This window comes from Halichoeres trimaculatus, unplaced genomic scaffold, assembly GCF_033239565.1.
Source record: "Halichoeres trimaculatus isolate MK-OKI-2021-1 unplaced genomic scaffold, fHalTri1.1 fHalTri1_scaffold_4, whole genome shotgun sequence".
NCBI lineage: Eukaryota > Metazoa > Chordata > Actinopteri > Labriformes > Labridae > Halichoeres > Halichoeres trimaculatus.
The window spans coordinates 20,381,291-20,405,022 of record NW_027437182.1 but is presented as its reverse complement, the minus strand read 5'-3'; the positions used below and the strand labels follow the sequence as shown (position 1 = coordinate 20,405,022).

General features: G+C 40.7%; 1 protein-coding gene across 7 annotated transcripts in view; it reads left to right on the top strand.

Moving 5' to 3' along the window:
- The window catches only part of fryl (furry homolog, like), a 101,056-nt gene that overhangs the window by 22,975 nt on the left and 54,349 nt on the right, over window positions 1–23,732 (top strand). For 3 of the 7 annotated variants that reach the window (XM_074668273.1, XM_074668272.1, XM_074668269.1), the window contains exons 1-4: window positions 8,123–8,715; window positions 19,692–19,900; window positions 21,326–21,379; window positions 23,486–23,625. In XM_074668273.1, the coding sequence (XP_074524374.1) occupies window positions 8,643–8,715; window positions 19,692–19,900; window positions 21,326–21,379; window positions 23,486–23,625 (476 nt within the window). In that variant the 5' untranslated portion in view covers window positions 8,123–8,642. Of the gene's footprint in view, window positions 1–8,122; window positions 8,716–19,691; window positions 19,901–21,325; window positions 21,380–23,485; window positions 23,626–23,732 lie in introns of those variants that run through there. The other 4 variants (XM_074668270.1, XM_074668271.1, XM_074668268.1 and 1 more) reach the window with 2 other exon arrangements.

The window sequence follows — 23,732 nt, the reverse complement described above, 5'->3', positions numbered from 1 at the left end:
GGGTAATTTCTGCCCTTAACCTTGTGATAGGACCCAACTTGTTCTATCCTGGAGTATCATTTAAAGTTTGATTTTTGGACATGTGAGGAATAATCTGGGGTTGATCTTTTGAACCTAAGCAGTATGAAACAACATTTAAGGAAGTGTGTAATGAAGCTTGTGCTGTGTCTTGTAGCTGCATTCAGTTGGAAAATCAGCCAACAAATTATAAATGAAATCTTTATTACATAACCCTCATCATGGTCTGAAATAAACATTTCAGGTTTTCAGAATGACTCCTCCTGACAGCGATAATCCTCCAAAGCAGGTTTTGTTTATGGTTACAGTTGTTAAAGGCTTGTTACAGGTGTGTGCACAAATGCATTGTATCCATGCTCAGCAGTCACTTTGCATCAGCGATGGGGTGATGGCTTCTCTTCAGACTCTCTGTATGGTTTCTTTCCTGTGCTACCTGTCACAGCACGCTTGCTCTCTGTTTAGTCATGACTAAAGCATGACTGATCTCTCCCACCTGACAAAACAGCTAGCTAAACTAACACACAATAACAATGACAAGCTTGAGTATTATTTCTCCACACTTGGTGAGTTGTGCGGAGAAAACAGTTTCTGTCTTTGTTTGTGTTAAGCTCGGACTGCTAGAAATGAGCTAATAGTTTTCAACTTTTTCCATTTTGTCTTTCCTACTAGGAAACATCCGTCATATTAAAAAAGTCTCCTTTTCTCATCATGCTGGTGGTGGCAGGGGTCTCGACGGTGAGTTCAGTAATAAGAGGAGATATGAGGTTTCTCAGACATTGAGTTAAAGACATAAAGAGATGTTAGGGTGGTGTTTTCATACCTCAGGATAATTAGCCCTGTGTTTAAATCAGAGCTCTATGCCACTCCCTTGTTGCAGAACTGGCAGAGCCTGAGTTGGCTTTAAGGTGGTGCTGCTCTTTTCTTTCTGTCATTAGTCTTTCTTTGCACACAGTGACATCACCCAGCGGCTCCATGCACAGCTGAGTTCTTTGGAAGGGGTTGATTGGGAGACTATTTGGTTAATGGGTGCAGCAGGTTTCCTGTTCAGGATCTGGGAGTGTTTGGAGCATGTGACTGAACATGAGTGCGCGCCTGTGGGATGGACCTCTGCAGTGAAGGATGTGCATGTGATGTCTGTCTGAACAGTCCATAGGGTGTGTAACCAGACAGCTGGAAGAAAATAATTCATCAGGTCTTTTATGCATTTAACTGTGATGAAAAGCCAACTGTAGTGAAACAAACTTCATAAAGGTGCAGCTGAGTGCACAGTCTGGACTTGGGGGATGTTTGGTTTCAGAGCTGGGAGGAAAAATAAAGTATGTGATAGCAAGGCTCTTCTGGTGAATTTTTCCCTTCCTGATAACGAGAGCGTTACCTAACTTTGCAGCTTAGATGATTCCAAGTCGTGCTCTGATGCCAGGAACAGAGCCTAAAAACACTCATCATGCATGAAGTTTCACAAGTTTATGTTGTATGACTGTCATTTTAGACCCATTATCTGACTTACATTTACTGCTTTTTAAAGCTTGAACATATCTCTTTGGAGTACCATATTGACAAAAAAGAGAAAAGATGACCCCCTTTTCATAAGTAATACTTTACTTTGTTGAGACCAAGTTTTGTTTTTGGTCTTTTTTGTGAAGGTGCTGTAAGGAAAGTTTGTTTCACGTTACAGTGACACCTGTGGCTGGAATTGGTAGTGCTTTTCAAGGATAAAGGCATAATTTCCTATGAGCCTTATCTCCCACGACCCTTGCCAAGACATGCGTTTGACTCTACTTTTCTTTGTACAAAACAACTTTTTGTTTGCATGGTATCATTTAAGCGCTATAAATCCACTTGTGTTTTCCAGAGGAAAATCCAGTTACCACACATAGAGAAACAGCATGTAGAAATAACCAGTATTAGCATTGAATATCTCATTTTGAATTGTGGCCAGTTGAGCCAAATTGTTAAGTCCTCACAGGGCCGTTCAAGAAATGTTGAAACAATACTGAAGAGGAAACATTCAATTCAACAAGGCAAGCTGATGTTTTTGATGAACAGCTGCTAAATAAGAATTGATTTGATAATTTCAATGGTAAAATCATAATGCAGTGACCGGTTTGCTACCCTCAAAAATGATCATACGTGTAAAAAAAGACTATGTATTGTACCAAGTATTTCACAATCTGTTATATGAACAACAGCTGTGAAATGAGCCTATACGTGACTTTCTACACATGCTTGTTGTGTTTGGACGTTGCACTCCAAGGTGTATCTTGGCAGAATAATGAACAACTTGTACTACTTTTGGGTTACTTTACTCCAGTCACAATGCCTTTATGTTTTATCCCGACGCTGAAGCAGTCGGTGACATCTTGCTTACCATCCACTGTCTTGGTATTTAGGATGCGGTCTCACTGGCAAATCGTACGGTGCTTAAGCACGCTTCAGCCCAAAAGCACGTTGCGAATGGCCAGTATGTCCGCAACCATTCGCAACGGTTCATTCCCTGCTTTGGCACACTTCGGAGAGGTGGGCTTCAGCACGGTTTACTTCATGCTTGTGCACAAGCACGCGTACAGCGCGTGTGATACATGACGTATGATGCCACAAGTACTGCTCTCAACAGTCATTTTAAGCAAAGCAGGCTGTTAGAGGGCTGTGTAGTGACAAAACAACTTACCATGCATCAAAAAGTTTCCAAAGTTGTCGCAGTCTTGTCTGTGTCTCATTGTGCTGACTCTGATGAGATTGTGCTTCATGTAAACAGGCGCTTCACAATGACGTAGGTGGGCCATGCACGTGTGTGATATCTGCTGAAGTCTGGTTCATATTGGAGTAGGTTAGTTTCTAAACCTTGGTTACAAGATGATCTTTTCTTGTACTCTGGTCTATATGCTGTATTCCACATTTTCTGTTTTTCTAGTTTGATTTTTACTAGGGCTGCACGATTATCGCAATCACAATCGCAATCGCAATGTCAGCACATGCAATTCAGATTTGAATAAACCAAAACTGAAGAAAATGTCTTTAGTTTTCATTTTTGTAAATCTGTCTCATACATGATTATCTCAATCTGGGAGGGAGTCTTCCACTTTTTAACCCTTTCTCCCGCTGTTCTACCACCTTGTAGTTTCTCCCAATTATGGCCCGGTTTCAAGTTTGGTCTTGTCATCTCCTATATTTCTTCAAGTCAAATCAAGTCCTGCACTTATGCCTTTTGTCAAAAACTCAAGAAACATCCACCACCTACCATAGTTGGTTTGATCCGAAGACGCTGCTCTTGTCCGCTCAAATTTCTCTTACTGCGTTCACACAGACACAGAGACAGGTAGCTGTCTGTGTAACGCTCTTTGATTTGGAGTTTATCAAGCATCAGCTGTTTTTTTGTTATTATTGGACTATTAAGAGGCAGTTGTACATTTTAGGCTATTCTGGAGGCATTTCTGATACTGGTCTTGGTATTAAAACAACTCTTATATAAGTGCTCTCTTCTCATCCAGCTCTCCCAGTAAAAGCTTCTCCACACTTAACAACTTCGAGACAGCTTTCATTCGAAGAGGTGCTATGAGTAATGAGCTGATCTTTTTGTACCTGCGTTTAATTCAGATTTGCCTGGTGTTCTGCTCCGTCATCCCACGAGGACGCTACGCTTCTGACCTAAGAATGACTTCTCGCTGAAATGAGTTGCGTCTCTTGATTTCTGGGTAAATCAGAGCAATAAGATTCACAGAGAGGGGCTCAGTCATTGGGTTTAAATGAGTCTGTGGCTTGTGCACAGAGTTATTTATAAGGATGTTTCTGATTATTCCGAGTCGCACACCTACCAAGCATTAAATGTGGAAGTGAGAGAGAAAAACTGTGACCTCATCATTGTGGGTATGAAAAAAGGTTTCAGACCTGAGTCTGAATGTGCAGAGTTTGGGTCTTGATAATTTTTAGGAGGAAGTATAAAATTGGTTCCTGACTCATGGGAGCGTGTGAAAGTGAGGAGCTGTGCAGGTTGTAGTCGTGCTGCATACCCAGACGTGTGCGATGGATCTAAATGGCATGTCCTTTGCAGCCCAGGCACCACTGGGGAGGTCAGGGATTGAATTACAGCTCCTATCGATTATTGCTCCCACCACTGCCCTTCAGAGAGGCCAGGGCAGGAAATGCATCCTCCAGCCTTTGGGCTCCTGGGAGGAGCAGCTCCCCGACGCTGTCGGCAGTGAGGATGACTCGTTGTCAATCACTGCTCCCACTTTGTGAATGGAGCTCCCATAACTTGTCTTGGTTGTGCATTTAGTTGAGATTATTTAATCAGTGAGCTCCTCTTTCCAGGAAGTCAATTATGATGATGTTTTTTTCAAGTCCTCAGCTTACGTCAGCTCTGCTGGACAGTAGCTCTTAGCTCTAATGTTCCCAGAGAGACGATGTTGTCTGTTATTCCTCTGCATTCCTCGCGCAATAAAACCTGTTTACAGAAAACAGAGGCTCCACAATTCTCAGTGTGGTTTCAGCTCGTTTATATATTAGATTATGACTCTGTACTCTAATTCTGTTTTTCAAAAATATGGTGCACGTAGCTCTTTTTTATACCTCTGTCTCAATCTTTAAAAAAAAAAAAAAAGACTTACATGCATATTCAAAAATGCGGCTGGACTTGTATTGGGCTTAGGGATGTCACAATATACTAAACTCACTATTCGATACCATTCCCAGTACTGAGTCAACAATGTAATTATCTCATGATATTTTTGTAACAGAATGAGCTTGCAAACGAAACGAAACATGACTGAAAAAGTTTTTTAAAATTATTTCTGCAACTGAAAAACACAAATCACACGATGAATGTAATATTTAAAACACACACTCTCACACAAAAATATTTTAAAGTATAAAATCAACAGAATATATTTTTTCTTATTTTTAACAAATAAGAGAGAAATCCCTTTTAATTTCCTGAGTTAGGGTAAACTGTGCAAAACAAATTATGTCCTTTTCTTGTAAGTGCAGGTGGAATTAAATTTTCTTGACTTTTTAAACAGACTTCTAGGGGTGTAACGGTGCACAAAAATCGCGGTTCGTTACGTACCTTGGTTTGAGGGTCACGGTTCGATACATTTTCGTTACAGTATGGAACAACGCAAAACCATTTGCTTGTTCAGCATGTTAATCAAACCAAAAACTTGCCATTATGCAGCGAGGGAGGAGGCTCTTCAAGCTCCTGTTGGTTGTTTAATTCAATTTAGACACAAGCTCCTGTGGCTACGGAAGCTCTTTGATATTCATCTTCTGATTGGCTCACTGTGAGACGTCACGTCCACGTGATATGCAAATGATCGCAAAGCACCAATCACAGACCACTTTCCTCATGAATATTAAAACACCTTCCCTGCTCAGCCAATCATAGATGAGTACTCACGTGAATATTAAAGAGCCATGTGCAGTGGCTAACGTAAACCTACTGTGCTCGTTCGAATACAGCACTGTACCGAACTAAATGGCCTTATGGCGCGGTTCAGCACGGATACATGTACCGTTACACCCCTACAGATTTCAGATCAAAATAACGAAATGAATAACACAAATAAACAAAATTTCTTCAAATAAACACTCTCAGGTTTGCTTGTGTTCCTAGTTTAAGATTCACTTTTTTTTTAAGGAAAACAGCCATCTGCTGTTTGAAGGGCATTGCGATTCATTTTTTTTCTAGGTCGATTTGAATCCTCACACATTTGTATCGATTTTTAACTATCTAACGATGCTTTGTTACATCCATAATTGTGCTGCTAAATTTAAGATAAAAGTAGCTTCTGAATAATGGAGGTGGAAAAAAGTGTCTTAAGTTCAACGGCATTAGCCAAGTAATGATAATGATTAGAATTTGAAAAATATAGTCGTTATGTCATTGTTAATTCAACGTAGCTAGAAAATCTATAAAAGAAAATTGGTGTGTTCATTTGATTCAACACACTGGCAACATCTTAACTCAGGGGATTATTATTTTAAAGGTTTTATACAGTCTTTGGTCTCTTTCTCAATCTGACATACTTTTGATTTTTTTGGAAGATAAAAGAAGAACTGCTTTTGCCAGAAATATGCAAAATGGTTTATTTTTGCATGTACAGTAAGTTGGAAAAAGAAATGGGCAGTTGAGCCAAGTTGTGACCTTGGAGAAATGTGTCACACCACAGAACATCTTTGCATCGATCACAATTTTCTGGCTGCTCACCACTCACGATCTTTAAAAAGCCTAACCTGCCGATCCCAATTGGGCCGATACTGATTTTCATTTTTTATAACTGACAGCATATACCTTCAATGTTCCAATCTTATTTTATTAAAAATCATCAAACAATACCTGTGAGACAATAAAATCTTTATGTTTTAACTTGAACAACCAATAAAATGCCTGAGTTTTAGGTCTCAGAGCCAAAAGCAACAACAGCTGGCTGTCAGACCTTCCAGGAGGTATATAAGATCAGTTTCATATGTAAGGATGATTCGATCACTGATCCCCCAAAATTAAGGAAAGAGGCACGACAGATCAATCCATCGATTGGTCGACCGATCAATCCATCGGTGCATGTCTAATACTTATCAATAATGAAACACAACTGTGCTTTTGTCTATAGATGGAACAAAAATTAGTTGCTTTATGTGGATTAAAAGTTCTTTAGATGCTCTAAATTTATCCAAATTAGATCTGCTTTTGTGTCGGTGACATAGGTTAACACAGTGTTCATTTAACGTCACATCTGGGAACTCACATCACTGTTTTAAGACAAACATGAACATGACAACAACCTCCACTTAACCTCAATGCAGGATGTAAAACTAACTTAAATTTAAATCTGTTTGACTTTACATAATGAGACTGTTGTCAACACCATAATATGACATATACCCTCTGCCGTGAGCGTAACAATGAGATATGTAATGATTACAAATGTGCAATGGGACTCTGAAGAATCTCTGCTTGTTTATTACAAGGCAGGGTGTCACAGTTTCAGCTTGCATCAGGGCAGCACCAGCCAGGGCTTGACAAAGCATCTGCTTGTGTTGTGTTTGTTTGCAATGAGCTCTGCCTCATTTTGCATAACTTGTGTAGTGGAGGACATGTGACAGAGGGAGAGACCGAGGGCGAGAGGGAGAGAAACGAAGACTAAAAGAAGACAAAGAGCATTTGTCTTCTGCAGCCTTCCAGAGCTCCGTTCCCCTCCTGAATATTTTGTTAACAAACTTAATCCCGCGCCTGACCACAAATCATTTCATGTCATGTGGATCTGTTTTTAAGTCTTAGCGAGCGCTGATACCAACACAGGATTAGATATCAGAGGAAGCAGGTATGTGTTTGTGTGTGTAATGTTAACACAAACACTGTGGGCTGTTCTGGATCTAATGCAGTGTGTAGTGACTTTGTGTATCATTCAGTGAGGTACTTTGCTTGGTAGCTTTGAACAGAGCAGTGATGTAATGCTTATGACTTTGCAGGGTGTGAACAGCTTTTTTTAACAAATAGATTAGCTTTGATCACTACCATGCAATCATCTGAGATTATAAACTGGTGTGAAATCTGATGTGGAAACAAGTCTTTGAGTGCAGTTACACAACAGAGAAGTTTGTTTTGGAGATGATAATATGGCAGGAATAACCTCAGCAACCTTTTATTTTTTTATTGTTTGGAGCAGGGATCTGACTGGAAGTAATGCTAGAAGTTGTGTATCAGTTTTTCCTCTCTTCTTCTCTCTCTGCTATCCTCCCATCCTTTCCTTCCTCTCCCTCCTGCTGCAGTCAGGGATGACGCATCAGTATTGCTGTGGAGCTTACAGGAAGTGTCGTTTGGATAGGCCAGAGGAGAGGCAGCACAGTAGCAGCTCTGACATGCGTATGCATTGCTGAACCACGGCCAGGGAACACTCGCAGCATTTTGATGACATCACCCACACTCTGCTCCCGCCTCCCTCCCTGTGTTTGCTGTTGAAACAAGCTCGCGCTCTCTCACTCGGAGAGAAAAGAGCAGGCATCAGTAAAAGAACAAGAGCTGGTTGGGAAGAGGAGGGGCTGCCCGTGAGCGAATGGAGAGGGAGAGAGCACTGGGGGGAGGCGAGGGGAGGCTGACAGTGCTAGTGGGCTAGGACTGGCACACACACTAACACACAGGAAGAGAAGAGGAGAGGGAATATTGCCGTGCATTGTTGAGACTTCTATTGCGTACTGTTCTGCTTCTGTTTCTCTCCCATCAGGAGGAAAAGTTCTCACGCAGTTTTGTCCTTTTCTTTTCTGGATTTTTCCAAGCTGAAACAGTGATGAGGGACTCTGTGGATTGGCAAGTGGGCAGGAGGCGCCAGGGTGGAATACTTCTGTAACTAGCCAGGCTATGCTCTCTTTCTTCTTCCTTCAGCGCACTTTCCCTCCGCACTGATCGAGCTGGCACAGGAGACACTTCTCGGGACTCTTTCCTCAGCAGCTGCTCACTCCGTCGTTCAGGATGATGCCTTTTAGTAGCACCTGTGGAGGGTAGAGCTCCAGGAACACATGTGAGGTGTATGTTTTTTAAAGAGAGTGGATTGTTTGGGGTTTTGTGAAATGAAAGTGACAGGAGCAGTGTAAAATTTATACCTTCTGGTGAAGCCCAACTTTTGAGAGCCACCATGCTGAGCCTGCAGGATTCGGTCTTCTTTGAGATCAGCATCAAATCTCTGCTCAAGTCTTGGAGTAGCAGCTGTGAGTATCTTGCCATGCTTGCACACAACATGTTTACATACCACACTTGGCCGACAGACTTATCTACCCCACACAGCCAGCAGACCCGGTGCAGCATTGTCCATGCTTGCATGCAATCCAGTCCATGCCTGGAGATGTTCTATCTCCTGCCTGTGAGAGGAAAGTGGTTATTAATGGAGTTGTCAGGATGACGGATTATGTTTAGTCCAGGTTTGGTCGGGCTTGTTTGATGTGCATGCAGGTTGCAGTAATTAACCTCCTCCTTCGGCTGACTGTACCCTCCTCATCATCTTTCTACTGGCTCCTGGTCATCCCTCAGATAATGTTTCTGTTGATGAGCGTCCGCTGATACACTTCACACTTTGGAAGTACTCTCTATGTTACTCTGAAGGCGCTGGCTCACCCAGACTTTTCTCTCTTTCAGTTTTATCACATTTTTTTCCACTTTGATATCAAAACCTCTCTTTTTCCGTCCTCCTCAGCAGCACTCTTCAACAATCTTCATCTCTTTTCTTTCTCCTCCCACTTTAATAACCCTCTCTCTGTTCCCTCCAGGGCAGCTAATGTTCTCTTACTATTGATCTGTCTTCTGGTTTCCTCCTATTATTAGCTTCACATACAGCCTATATTACATCAAGAGTATAAAAGGCGCCGCCTTCCCAGTCTCATGAAATGCAGTGATGGACAAAGGTAGAGAGTAAACAGCAGTTTGAAATGATGCTGATTCATCCCTCCAGTTTAACCATAATAGAAATTATACAGAATTGTAAAAGAAACTTTTCCTGACTAATTTTCAATCTGCTGTTAGCAAAATAATCCTTAATTTTTAAAACGGATCTGTTGTTTGGCGGCGAGACACTGTTTGTATTCATATTTGGATCAAACATGCAGCTTTCTTGGTGCCTTGTGTTTTTGAAGTGACAGATTTGATAAACCTGATTCTCTGCACAATGAGAACACTGAACCTCAGCAACACAAACTCAGCTCAGATATCCCTCTTCATGGGCTGAATTGAAGAGGAGGAAAAGGTTCTTCCTCATGTGACCAAGGACCAAGTTTCCATGTCGATGAACCAAGGCTTTTATGAAACAGATAATCAACCATAAACCTTGTTAACTACATTTTTCAGGTGGATGATTTTACATAAAGCTCTTGAACAAAGTCACTAGACCAGCAGTTTTCAGTCATTTGGAATATTTGACACATTAAGATTACACTAATGCAAAAATCTTGGATTTATATTAAAATTAAACAGTGCTGTTAACATGCAGACATATTCTGTCTCATGTTGTCAGCCGCATGGAGAGGCAGGTTGTTCAGGCACAAATCAGACTGACAACAGATCATTCAAGCTGGCTTTTGTGGCGCTTTTACTGATGTTCACGGCTGTTTAACATCAGCTCTCATCTCTTTCTCCCATCACACACTGACAGCAGCAGTGTTCTTGACACTGATAGTGACTTTGGCATGTTTCGATTTTATTATTAGACTCAGGCGTCTGATCAGTTTTTTTTTGCAATTGAAGGATGGTTTGGTTCTGAGCAATTTAGTTTTTCAGATTTGTAAAGTATTTGTAATAGGGATGGGGTCACAAGCAAAGTTACTAATCAAATTTAAGATAAGAAAATGTTCACATGTAATACTGTTTTTTTTTTTTTTTACTATTTTACTATTTGACAATCACGACTCATCCTCAGTTGTAGTATTGTCAGCTTGATTGTTTCTCCTAACACACATTAAAAATAAAGTTTTCAGTGACCGCATTTCAAATTCAAAGGTTTGAATCAGGCGCTATGACACAATGAGCTGATGTGGTCACATTTGAGTGAAAGTTGTGTTTTTTATGCAGCTGACGGCCTCTTGTACTAAAAAGTGGAGTCAGTGCTCAGGTACAAAATAAGGTGCAGTTCCCTGTGTGTCCACATGGGGCTGGCTGCAAAAGCCAAGGGAAACCCTTTAGATCCCATGCTGGAAAGCCAGTTCACCCAGCAGAATTTAACATGTTGCCTGTCACTTATATACCTGTGTAATTTTTTTCATGATCTGTTTTGTTATGACAGGGTGGAATGTTGTGCTTACATTTGCATAATTATAGGCCCAGGTTGAGTTGTGAACCTAAATAACCCCTATGCCTGATTCTGGCTTTAAAAAGTAAGTTTAAGGCCTTGTTTACACGACAATGTTTCATCCAAAAACGCTAAAATGCAGTTTAAAAAAATTGTATTTACATGGAAACACAGAGGGAATACTGTAGTAACTATGCCAGGCCCGTAGATGGCACTATAACTGTCCTGTCCTGAAGCTGCTTTTTGGGGATATCTCCACTGGAATAGAGTTGGGCCGATCATCTGGTGTATTGGCAAATACTAAGTGCAGAAGCGGAGCAACAGATGTACATTTTGTTGAAAGACAGTCAGCAGATTGAGCAGCACAAGCATAACATGGTAGTCCGCAACGATCGTAACAACGGTACTGGTGTACTGTTGTATGCGTTGGCTGGAAGCAGAATATGATGTCAGTGTTTTCACTGAAAACGTGGACTAACTGTTTACACGGCAATGGTGTCAACTCTGGAGTCCGTTTTCAAAAGTTTGCGTTTCAGGTCAGCTGAAACGCCGTTTCCACGTAAACGCGAGGCCGAAACGCAACAAAAGTTTTGTGCTTCATCCTAAAACCTTTGTTGTGTAAAAGGCCCCTTAATCAGATAGATTTGCAAACAAACTATTGGATGACACTGTACTTCAAACAGTTTATTCAATCCATGCTTTATTGTCAGAAAAGATGAATTTGAATCTTGACATTATTATAATGTAGACTTCGGTTGATCATTGGACCATACCAGGGGTTTAAACCGTGTTTAATAAAATCACACTGTCTATGTGGGAAACAGCAGCTAGCTAAATGGTTGGACATACTACTGATATACTGATCTATCTGTTGAACATCGGTGATATTTACCCTGTTGACAGTACTGTGCCATAGATATCAGCAGCCTATATTTATCTGATGTCACATCAGGCAAGCCAGTAACTGATTACTCCCTTCTGATTCAGAGAAGTGTTTTTTTATAGTACTGAGGAAGTCACCTGTTGAACCAACTCTAAATGGTTTACATGGAAAGAGAGATAATACCAGCAGTGTGGGAGTATCTCTGAGAAAGATCAGTAACATGCAGTTTGTGAGACATGTTTAGTGAATTTGCAGAGCAGAGGTTATAAACAGCAGTTTAAGTACAGACAGTTCTTATAAAACACCAACAGGAAAGATAATTTTCCAAAGTCTTGGTTTCAGAATCAAATAAAAATCAGATATCAGCAAACTTATTTGAAACATCGGTGTCAACGTCAGAACTTTGGGCTGATATTAATGCTAAAGCAAAGGTGAATTCAAATATCCAATTTATACATTTTGTTTCAACATTAACATTCAGGCCAATAAAGTTTGTGCACTAATAGGGTTTGAATGTGATGAATCAAAAAGATAAGACATTTTTGGTTGTAGTCTCAAAGTTGGAACCATTTATAGCTAACCTAACTGTTTTTCCTTACAAACTGACACAGGAGTATAAGATTCACAAATGCTTATTATGGTTGTGTTGTTCCACCCTTTAAAAAAATTAATTTACCCTCTCCTGTTTCAACTCAATACTTTTATTTATAGTGTCAAAAATTACATGCACAGTTGGAGCAGCAGTGATTGTGACTCTGAGATTCTCGGTTACATTAACTCTTCCTCAACAGGGAGACACATTTGAGACACCAAATTATCAGAAATTCAAATCAACCACAGGTGGAATACTGCACAGCTTGATAACCACATATGTCAACAGCAAAGTGCAGCATAGACATTTATACAATTCAATACCTGATCTAGCTTTTTTAGTCTATACTGGCCAGATACCCAATGCCAGGATTGGCACATCCCAAACATTCTCAATAAAACAATAGAGAATAAAATATGATGATTCGTACGAATAAATAAATGGGTATCAGTAGCAGAATTTTAAAGTTGTCTGTTAGCTGTGCAAGAATAAAAACATTCACCAGTTGAGTAAACAACTTTGGTATGTGCCTCCTTCTTATAGTGCCCCTCTTTCTCCTGTCCTATGTTGGCTGCTCATGTCCCATCAGCCTCTTAAACAAAAAGAGACTAAACTCTGAAGCAGTCTCCAGCTCACATCCATGTGCACTCTCTTTGCTGTGGATCCTTCCTTCCTTCATTGTGAATATGTAACACATTGCCAGAGCTTTCCCCTGACTGTCCACCTGTGTGTTGTTATGATGTCCTTATGATCCTGTTACAAATTTTGCACAGTGCTGCTGTGTAACTTTACTTTTAATTTGAAAGTGATACTGTTGAAGAATAAACCAGTAGTAACTCGTCCAGGACTGAGCATGTTCAGACACAATAGCAGAATTGGTACTGCCACACCACATAAACATTGGCAGTGATTCCTTTGTCTCCCTGCACACACGCTCTCAGTGCCCTGCATTCCTACACTCTGTGTGTGTGCGGCTGTGTGTGTGTGTTTGTGCTGTTGTTTCTGGTTGTCCTGACAGGGGAAGTGAGCAGGCGTTTGGGAGGTTTCTATTCTGACTGTGACAAGGTGGAGTCACTGCTCTGATAGTTGTGCAATCTGTTTCTCAAGCACAGCCATGGACTGCTGCAGAGTGTGGCTCACAGGCCTCCAAAAACAAACATTTTCTGATACTGCACTTCAGCAGCAAGTTTGTAGCAGGGCTGTCGTTGCAGGACTGTCCATCTTTTAGATTAAGACCTCACAAATCTCTTTGTTAAACTTGGAGACACAGAGGAAGAAAGAACAACTGAACAAAAGAACAAATTTCACATGTATTTGTTGTTTCCACGGCAGTACAGACCTACAACGGTAAACTAACATAAAGTTTTTTGTAGGGATGGGTACCGGATCAGGTACTTTTATTGGTGCTGACCAAATTCTGTCAAAAGTACTGGATACTGATTCATATAAAATCAAAGGGGCCATGTTTAGGTACCTAAATGCATCCTTATCGCTGTGAGGGAGTGGAAAAGTAGGCCAATTTCCATGCTGGACATGAACACAGCATTGCAAGGTTATATATTGAAGAATAAAATGTTGAATTGAAAAAAAGGACTTTTTTATTAAACAAATTGATATTTTTTACCACATACACACAAAAGAAGTACCGAAAATTGGTATCATTTCAAATGTGAAAAGTACCAATCCCTAGTCTTTTGATGGTTTTCTTTACTTTGTTTTACTTGTTTTTTACTTTGGCTCAACCATTGATAAAAGTCTTATGAAGGATTAACGCTTAAGAATTGATCACTTTAAAAAGTTAGCAAAAAAATAAGCAAGCAGACCTGCTTCCACCATACTCTATTTTAGCTTTACAAAAAAGCATCAGGTGATCACTGATTTATGACATTAAACGGCTTTGTTTAGGTTTTGGAGATGAGAAGACTGTAGTTTCCTGGAGCTAATGCTTTATGAATTCTGTCCTCAAGTGTTCTAATCAGGACTCAGTTTACAATCTGTCATGGTGTTACTTCTGTATTCAGAGCTCAAAACCTTAACCATTTTGGTCTCACATGTTCTGACAATGTAATCTGTTAAACCTCAAAAATATATTTGCTTGCATTTGTGCCAGTGCACAAATTGTATTGTTGCAACCCTTTTGTTCTGATTTCTCTGCAAACCATATACGTGGTTGATTAGTTAAGCCAGTTAGAATATGCAGTCCTAAAACTTCAGACAAGAGCAATGTGAGCCCACTTTGTGTTATGGCTTACATAACCAATCAAACATCAGCTTGACATTCTTAACTCCTGATGATTTTGGATTGGTTGATATTAGCTGTCAATCACTACCATTGACTGTGACTTCAAAGGCCTCTACTATGAAAATGGGAAAATGTATGTTGTAGTTTTGGAGCTCCGTAATGCTTCTGAATTTGTGATGGTGCTCTGAACTTTTTACAAATGGGAGCACCAATGTTATCGAATACAGAAGTTAATTGTGTGCCCTGTGTGAAACTTAGTCTGCTTCCAAAACATGAGCAGAGATTTAACTGGGTTAAACGTGTTGACAGATGAATCTAGTTGTGGACTTTCATGCTAGTTCCTACTTGACAAATGTGTACACAAACAAAGCTTTGTTGTTTTTACATTGGAAACAGAGCGTGCTCGAATCATTTGCATGTAGATTCAAATGTAAAAAAGGAACCTGACCTCAGATTCATAAGTAGGTCACTTCTGAAATGAAACAATGAGAGGTGTGTAAGCAGCCTTACATTTCTTTTCATCATTCATGAGTAATCGTGCCATGAGGTTGATTTTGGGTGGAAATCATAAGCTGGCATGCTACAAACGCCTGGCATGTCCCAGTTGGAGAGAGAAAGTGTGGCGCGAGCAGTGCAGAAACTTAACCCAGAGAAGGACGCCTTGTGTTTTTTCTTGTTTTGTCATTAACTGGGAGAGTACAGTGTTGGGGTATTCATTTGTGCAAACCAGTCAACAATCCAGCTGGCCCAGGGTGGGAGAGAAAAGGATAGATGGAGGGGGTTGAACACTCAGCACTGATTGGCTATTAAGAGCTGGCTATGTGACATCATTGGGGGTGTTGGTGAAGCACAGTAAACAAAGAGGGAAACGCTTGAAAGGCTCTCTGTACTACAGGACAACATGACTGCAACACAGCTAACACTCACTACACTGCTGCTGCTGCTGCCACCCCCCATTTTTATTTCTTCACTTCTAACTTTATGTAATCAGAACTATCGAATCATGCTTTCATTTTTATGTTACTTTAATATTCAGTGGGGGTGATTGAGGAAGACTTTGGAACAGCTACAGGCAGGCTCACTGTAGAAATGGTTCTGAATTGGAAGTACCTAAAGAGACAGCTCAGTTTCTCTGAAGTGGGGTTGTGTGAGGTTCTTGTCAATAGTGAGGGTTTTACCCACAGGGGATCTTGGTCGGCTTGGCCCCTTTGTTGAGAGACTGGGCAGAGAACCAGCACAGAAGCTAGGCTAACTGTTGCAGATGGGGCCACCTTAACCCTGTCATTTTGCTCATTTCAAGAATCTCTTAGCACTTTACTTTAAATATATTAAAAACAACACTGCCTGTTGTTATGTGTTAAAGGGACAGTTCCGTTTCTTTGAAGTGGGGTTGTATGAGCTCTATGTGACCACTAAGGACATTAGATACAGTAGAAAGTTGTCTCCTCTCCCTCAGTAAGACACAAACTGTAATCACTGGTGACAAGGAAGTAGGCGCCAACAGGGGAATACCGTACCGGATTCAAAGGCTATTTTCTCTGCCTACAAGAACTAAAATCAGAAAGTAATACCACAGTTTAAGAGTACCCTACATAAAATATTTTTTAAGTGCATTAAGTCTTCAGAAATATAAACATTTATCCGGACCTAATTAACTGGTCATGTATCCTTCCGCGCAGCGCTAGTGCCCCCCCCCCCCCCCCCCCCCCCCCCCTTCCTTTCAGCTGTAGGGAATGTAAACAAGCTATGCTTTAGGCGCCGGTTACAGACTGATCAACATTGGACGCCGGTGGAAGACTGATCGATATCGGATTGTTATTTGACAAACTTTTCAGAAATGGGTTTTTTGTGTTGCTTCCACTGAGTATTTCTGACTATCTTGATGTCCAGTGTCCGTGGATGTTTCCTCTGTATTCCTTTCAGTTGCCATCTGTAGCAGCTCTTCTTCTGTGTACTCCAGTTCATACAGGTATCCTTTTGGTTCCAAAGTGAATGGAACTTCATCGTCGCTGTCATAGTCACTCATTTTGAATTTCCTACGTTGCCTCACAATCCTTAGAGTACAAACAAAAGAATTACGATACTTGACCAAACTTACACGAGGCTACAACCGGCGCCCGAAACATAGCTTGTTTACTTTCCCTACAGCTGAAAGGAGGAGGGGGGATGGAGCGCACTAGTGCTGCGTGGAAGGGCACATGACCAGTTAGTTAGGTCCGGATAAATGTTTATATTCCGAAGACTTAATGCACTTAAAAAATATTTTATGTAGCGTACTCTTAAACTGTGACAGTTTCTCATATGTTACGGGTTATTTTGACAACTTAAGCCAATCTTTTAACATAACCTAACTATGCATTCAGTGCTTTTAGACCAAAAGCATTTGTTTTCTAAAAAATGTGTCAATCAATAGATTCCAACAACAAACACAGTTAATTTCACTATGACACCTGCCAGTTAAAGCACTGTTAGATCGCCAGCTTAGCTCATTTGTTGGAGCAGATTCCCTCTACATTAAACCCTGGTCTCTACATCTCACTGTTCAGAAGCCACGGCATCATCTTATATTTAGCTAACCTCCTCCAGCTCTCAATATGTATTGGTGTTTTGGGAGAAAACCCTGTATTTGCTCATCATGGTAAGACCGGCAGTCTGTGTAAAGGCATGATGCTGAGTGTGTGTTTCAAGTGGCTCAGTGTCAAATGAATATGGATAATCTATTAGAAAATATTAATCAATTGGCTTACACATCCCGCTCACATTGTTAGTGGATGAGGAAAAGTCTTTTCAGGTCAGTGTGTATCATGTGTCAGCTCAGTAGTTGTAACCTCAAAGCCTGGTGCGCTTCATGGGGGCTCTGTGACTGCATAAAAGGTATATAAACAGATCTTTAAAAGTCTTTGCTTGTGAGCCAGCGTACTATTTTTTCATCACTGTACAGGTTATGTCACAATGTGAGCATATTTATGTAATGTTCTGGGCATGAATGCTTTTCCTCAGCTGAAAAACTTATGTCTTCCTGCACTTTTGCTCCTCAATTGTGTTCATTGTATCAAGAATGCATGAGTGTTTCTGTGACAACCAGGAAGAAACAGAAGAAGGCTTTTCCTGGGAGGGAATGAGGTAAAGGGTCAGTTCACTATTGGCTGGACTGGAACCATTGTGGACTGGACTGGAAGCTGAGTCCCAGCTGGAGCATAAATCTCATGGGCACTATTGAATGTTATGTGGCCTGGAGTCTTTGAATAGACAGAAACTTGGCTATCAGAGCAGTGTGTGCCTGGACAACAATAGTATGATGATGGTGCAGTTTTCATGCCTTTCTCATTATCTTGAATATCTGCTCACATTGAACTGTCACTTAGTGACTTTGAAACAATACAGTTTGTGAGTTTGGGCTAATCAGACTCTTTTTCTACCTGATGAGTAAAGTTTGAAGAGTGAGTGGTGAGGTATAACAAACTACACCTATCCTTAACACTTATTAATCTGCATGTGCTTTTTGCACCTGTTTTAAAAGTTTTGTTTTCAGAGGCTAGAGAAGTAAACCTTGTCTGTTGCTGCAAAGTTGATTAGGTTAAAAATAATTTTAATTTCATAGGTTTGCAATGTGAGCATTCGGGTGGTGCTAGAGCTAGCTACTAGCGACTAATAGCTCAGATTAATTTACATTTATGGAAGATGTTCTGGTTCCCATTTGCAGTACCTTTATGTTCCTGGTCTTGTTGACCAGTCATGATTCAGGAGGGTTTGGTGTACGCAGGAAAACACTCTGTATGGAGAGTAAAAGCAGGAGGGACACACACTGCTGAAATGACACATCCCCTATTGATGATTTACCTCTCTCAGAAATAAGCAGATATCTGCATTCAAGTACAGCAAGCATTCCGTTCAAGATAAAAAATATAATCTTGAGCTGTCCTCAGTTTAAAAAGTGGCAATTTGGTGGTTAGAATTTATTTTTTAGCTTTGTTTCAGTAGGAAGTTTTATGCTTTCTGTGTTTTTCAGTGTTTGTCAATTGATCACATTTCATAGTGGCATTGCAATATTCAGCAATTTTATCTTATAGCTTATATCCTACTGGTGGAGAATGTTCACTACATGCATGGCTGCAAAACAAATCGGGTGAACATTACAACCCTACATGTTTGTTAGCATCTATTAGCTCTTATCTTTTAACCATCTCTCTGAAGTCCAAAACCTAGAAACTTGAGATTTGTTTATTTTATTTGAATAGGATGACCAAATGAGCCAAGCCACATGCAAATGTGCAGACAGCTCAGGCCTCACTGAGTGACCTTAGATGACTCAGGAAAACCTAACAACAGCTGAAGGAGCTCTCCTCCTGTTTTGCTTTTTAAATCCTCTAATATCCTCTGTTTAAGTGTGGGATTCACTGTTGGCATTGAATATTTTAAGGTACTGTAAGAGTGATCAGCAAACCTTTTTATTGACTAGATCGCCCGTTCAGGATGTGGGCGCAATCAGCTCTGACTAAGAGTGATGTAATAAACCCCAGAAATGGTGTCTACTGTGCTTTAGCAGCCGTACAGTTTATGAAACTTGAGAGCGTTAGCATTTCTATTGGACTGCTCTACCTAAGCACAAACTCATTTTCTCTGACAGATCTGCATAACATCAGCACATGTCTCTGGGTCTTAACTTATGGAACTTAGATTGGTGTGAAATTTAGATAAAGAAAAAACGTATCCTTAAACTCCGCCATCAAACTACAGTAACTATATTATTATTTATTCTAAACTCAAGACAAAAAGTAAGGCCACGTGTGATTGGTAGATTATTTCTTTGTAAAAAATTTAGCGTAAACAAAATATTGAATCAACGCTTTTCAAAAGCTGGTTATCATGTTTACTAACTCTTACACATACACTGTCCTCAATTGTTAAAAGATAAGTGATTTCCATTAATGTTTTTTCACAATAGCAATCCTCTTATGGTCAGATGAAGTTTCAGGAATCAAGTGGAAGTTGTATTTGTGCCTCAGTCAGCATCAGGATATCTCTCCTGCTCAGTTGAGTCAGTTAGCCTCTTTAGGAAATGTCTGCACTCCCATTTAGATAAGAACTGTAGCATGACATTGCAGTCTTCCCACAGTGTTGTTCCTGGTTTGACCCTGCTGTTTGCCTCCCACTGTATTATTTCCTAACCTCTACCCTCTGCTCTCTCCACAGCTTCTGCCCCAGTCAGCAGCAGCGTGAGTAGACGCCGTGCCCCCTCCTCAGTGACTCCCCTCTCGTGGGAGAAACACAGCATCGCCGCCATGTCGAGCATCACCATCGACCCCGAGCTCAAGCCCGGGGAGTTCGTCATCAAGAGTCTATTTGCTGAGTTTGCTGTGCTGGCTGAGAAGAAGATCGAGATGGTGATGGCTGAACCGCTGGTGAGTCCACAGGGGTGTGAGAGCTGGTGTCAGGAAACACAGGAAATGAAATTCAATACACAACACGTGATGTGGTCCACTCTGCTGAGATAACCTCCTCTGTTTTGCAACTAACTGACATGCCTTTAGCTGCTGAAACTGAAAGGTTTTTTGAGGAAACAGGAGCAGCTCATGAGCTTTATGAATGATTAAAAGACTGCATTGACTGTCATTTGACCGGCGTGTTCCTCTCATCAGTTTCTTTATTCAGCTTAGTTCCTCTTCTTCACGTGGGATGAGGGCAAAGCAGCCTAAAATAAAACCTCTAAGTTTTTATACCACACCTAGTTTGCAACGTTTTCTTAAAACAAACTATGTAGCTATTTTTTCAGCACATTCTGGAGAGAGAATGAGATTTTGAGTTTAAAGGGATAGTTCAGTTTTTTTGAAGTGGGGTTGTATGAGCTCTATGTGGCTGACAGCCCTCTGAGATTTAACCCTTCAATCAGAATTACTCCCTGTATTTGGCACTCGGTGGGTGTTAGTTTGGGACCCTGACTCAGAGGTTTAAGTGTACAGACTAGTTGTCAATGTATGTGTATGTTATATACAATGTAATACTGCAGGCGCCTCTACTTAGTTCTACTTGAACTAAATCTGGTACTTTTTACTGAATCACAGCTAAGGGATTGTGTTTGATCAGGAGACAGCAATAACACATAACATCAATATCTGACATTTTTGGATAGTTTTAGGAAGGTCAGGCCCTGAAACTTTGCCCTTCCACGCATTCACCTCAGAGCTGAAGATTATCCGTGTCGGATGCTCTCTAAGAACTTGATATGCTCCATTTGACTTTTGTGGAGGCGGGACAGATAGAGTGGGAAGAGGAGATATCTGTAATCGTGACTGTTTATGTCTCCTCGACATGTATAAGGATGCTTTCACATTTGTGGATAAATAGTCTTTTGAGGTGAGCAGTAAAGAGTAAAAAAGCAAAGAAACCCTGGTAAGTGCTGGTGACATCATTGCACAGACGTTTATCTGCTACGTTCACATATTGACTTACTCTGACTCCATGCTAAAATTTTACTTGGAGGCTGACAGGGAAGTGTGCATAAAGTTTTTTTTTTTTTGTTCTTTTTGTCAGGAGTATATTGCATGTGTGAAAGGTTCTTGTGTTTCTCTACCAGGGTTTCATCTTTCCTTATCTGATATTATTTAATTTGTTAATGTTATTTGAATTGTTAATATTGAATGTTTGCTGCTGCCTTGAGAGTCCAAATACTTCAGACAGCCTTTACGCACAGTTTCATGAAGTTGATCATAGTCTTACTTTATTCTACTGAAGCTAGTGAAGTGTTACGTTTTTGGCGTTCTCTCACTTGACTTTACTGCTGAAAAAGATGCGTTTATGCTAAACTTTTTTTAAATCTCTTCCAACAGGAGAAACCCCTGTCCCGGTCCCTCCAGAGAGGGGAAGATGCACAATTTGACCAGGTCAGTATAGAACTCTGGGAGTACATTTGTGATATTCTCATTTTGCAATCCTCTCCTATCTCCTTTATGTGTATGCAGTATTTGACTCCCCCAGCTCCACCCACTCAATGGCCCGTCTGTCCCTCATATTTAGCTGGTGCAGAACTCTTTACAATAGACCTGCCTGCTGCAGAATGCTTTGTTCAGCACAACACAAAGCCAACGAGGATATGGTGCTATAGATCCAGCTGTCCTTTTGTGAGTGAGGGAGAGAAAATGGGTATAGAGAGCGCAAAAAGTGAGAGTGTGGAATCGCTGTGTCATCCTCAGCAGTAAATCAGCATCGGGTGCTGGCGTGAATCTGCCCCGTGCCATAAGGGCAGAGCGAGCAGTTGCATAACTCTCCTGCCTCACATCTATCATCCACCTCCTTCATCCAACTGCACTGGCCCTTACACACACGCACACACACACACACACACACACACACACTTCAGTTGTTTATGCATACTGACCTCCTCAGCTCATGTTTTATGTATTGTCTGAAACAATTTGCTGAAATGTTAAGTTTCAGTACTGATTGTTTCTTCTACAGTAGTTGTTGCACAGCATCGGTGAAGTAAATGCAGATCATCTCTAACTGAGCCCTGGATTTTAAGCCCAAGTCTTACATCATTATTGATGCGTATGCATTTATGGGACAGCTTGTCTCTAGTGTTACATATTAACAGATAGAGCAGAGCTTTAACTATGTTTATGTTGTGGAGCTGCTCGATAGTGCAGCAGCTATATGATGTCATGCAGCAGCAAACACCCATTTCTAATCAATAGCTTCAGTGTGTCACCCTATAGGTGAGAAAACTTCCGGTCAATACTTGTCCTATGCGCCATTCTGTTATTGAATATTCACTTGACATCGTTGCTTTCAAGGTAGCTTTCTCCCCACTGTGTCATCATTTCATAATCATGTTTTAAAAGCAGTTTTTTCTGCTTTTACAAAGGATCCATGTTGGCCAGGTTAATAAAGCAACTGCACCAGGGCAGGACTTACACTATACTGAGGGTCAGCACAACTGTCTTAAAGGAATGAGGGTACAAGCTGAGTGCTGAAGATACTCACCAGCATTCTTATATTTAGTATTAACATAAAAAGTGTGACATTGAGTTAAAATTGAAGTTAGTTGAAATAGTAACCCAATGTTAAAATGCATGCTGAAATCTGCAGGATAAAAGGGAAGTAGCTAACTGAATGTAATTGTGTAAGGTTGCAGTGCGATGTGTTCAAGGTTCAGTCAGGAAGAGGTACATAAAACATCAACTCCTTTAAGAATGAACTCTTGTCTTTTCATCAGGTGGTAGAAAAACTGAAAGATGTCTTCCTTCCTCAAGTTAGCTCAACTGCGGCATCATTATAAATGAAAACTTTTATCCCAAATGGTAGAATGGTACATGTGCACATGTAAGGTCTTCAGTTTACAGCTTGCTCTTCTTTTGCTTCAGCAAGGTCAATGCTATGCACAACCACACCCAACTTGAGGGGTTCCCAAAATACTTCAGTCCAGAAATCAGAACCAGAATCAAAAGAACTTAAAGGGGGAAATTTATTTGTACAGTTGACTATATACATAATCAGATAAGAGCCTTAGAGTAATAATAGAAAGTATGTACAAAATGAAAAATAAAGTTTAAAAAACTGTGGAGGTGCACTGGCTGCAGCTGCACTATGCTAGTTGAACACTGTTGTCAGGAGGCAATTTGCAGAGGGAACCACGGCATTTGGACACAAAAGTTAAACCACTGTGAGGATCCGTGCCAGAGTACAAGGCAGAGTTTTTGCAGACTATCTGATAAAAAGAGGCTTGTATAAGGTTATTTTTTTCGGGTTATTTTTTAGGGGTTTTATGTCTTTGTTCAGAGAGGACAGGATAGTGGACAGAGCAGGAAACGGCACAAGAGTGGGGAGTGACATGTGGGAAAAGTGCTGCATTTTGGCTTGAGGGCCAGCCTCATGGGGCACACGACAAAACGGCTGGGTCATACCGGAAAATGTTGTTGGCTAGTTTTTACTACATGTTGCATAACCATGAGAATGAGTGCCTCTAATGTTTGTTTGTTGTTGTTTTGCAGTTAATAAGCTCTATGAGCTCAATAGCAGAACACTGTTTGCCCTCCTTATTGCGCACACTGTTCGACTGGTACCGGCGGCAGAGTGGCACTGAAGACGAGTCATATGAGTACAGACCTCGCTCCAGCACCAAGTCCAAAGGGTGAGTGGATATCAGTTGTTTCTTAATTTGTCTATCAAGTCCTGCTTGGTTGATGTATTCAGTTTCAGATGCAATTTGCGTGAAGCTGTTGTCTCTGTTTTCTGCAG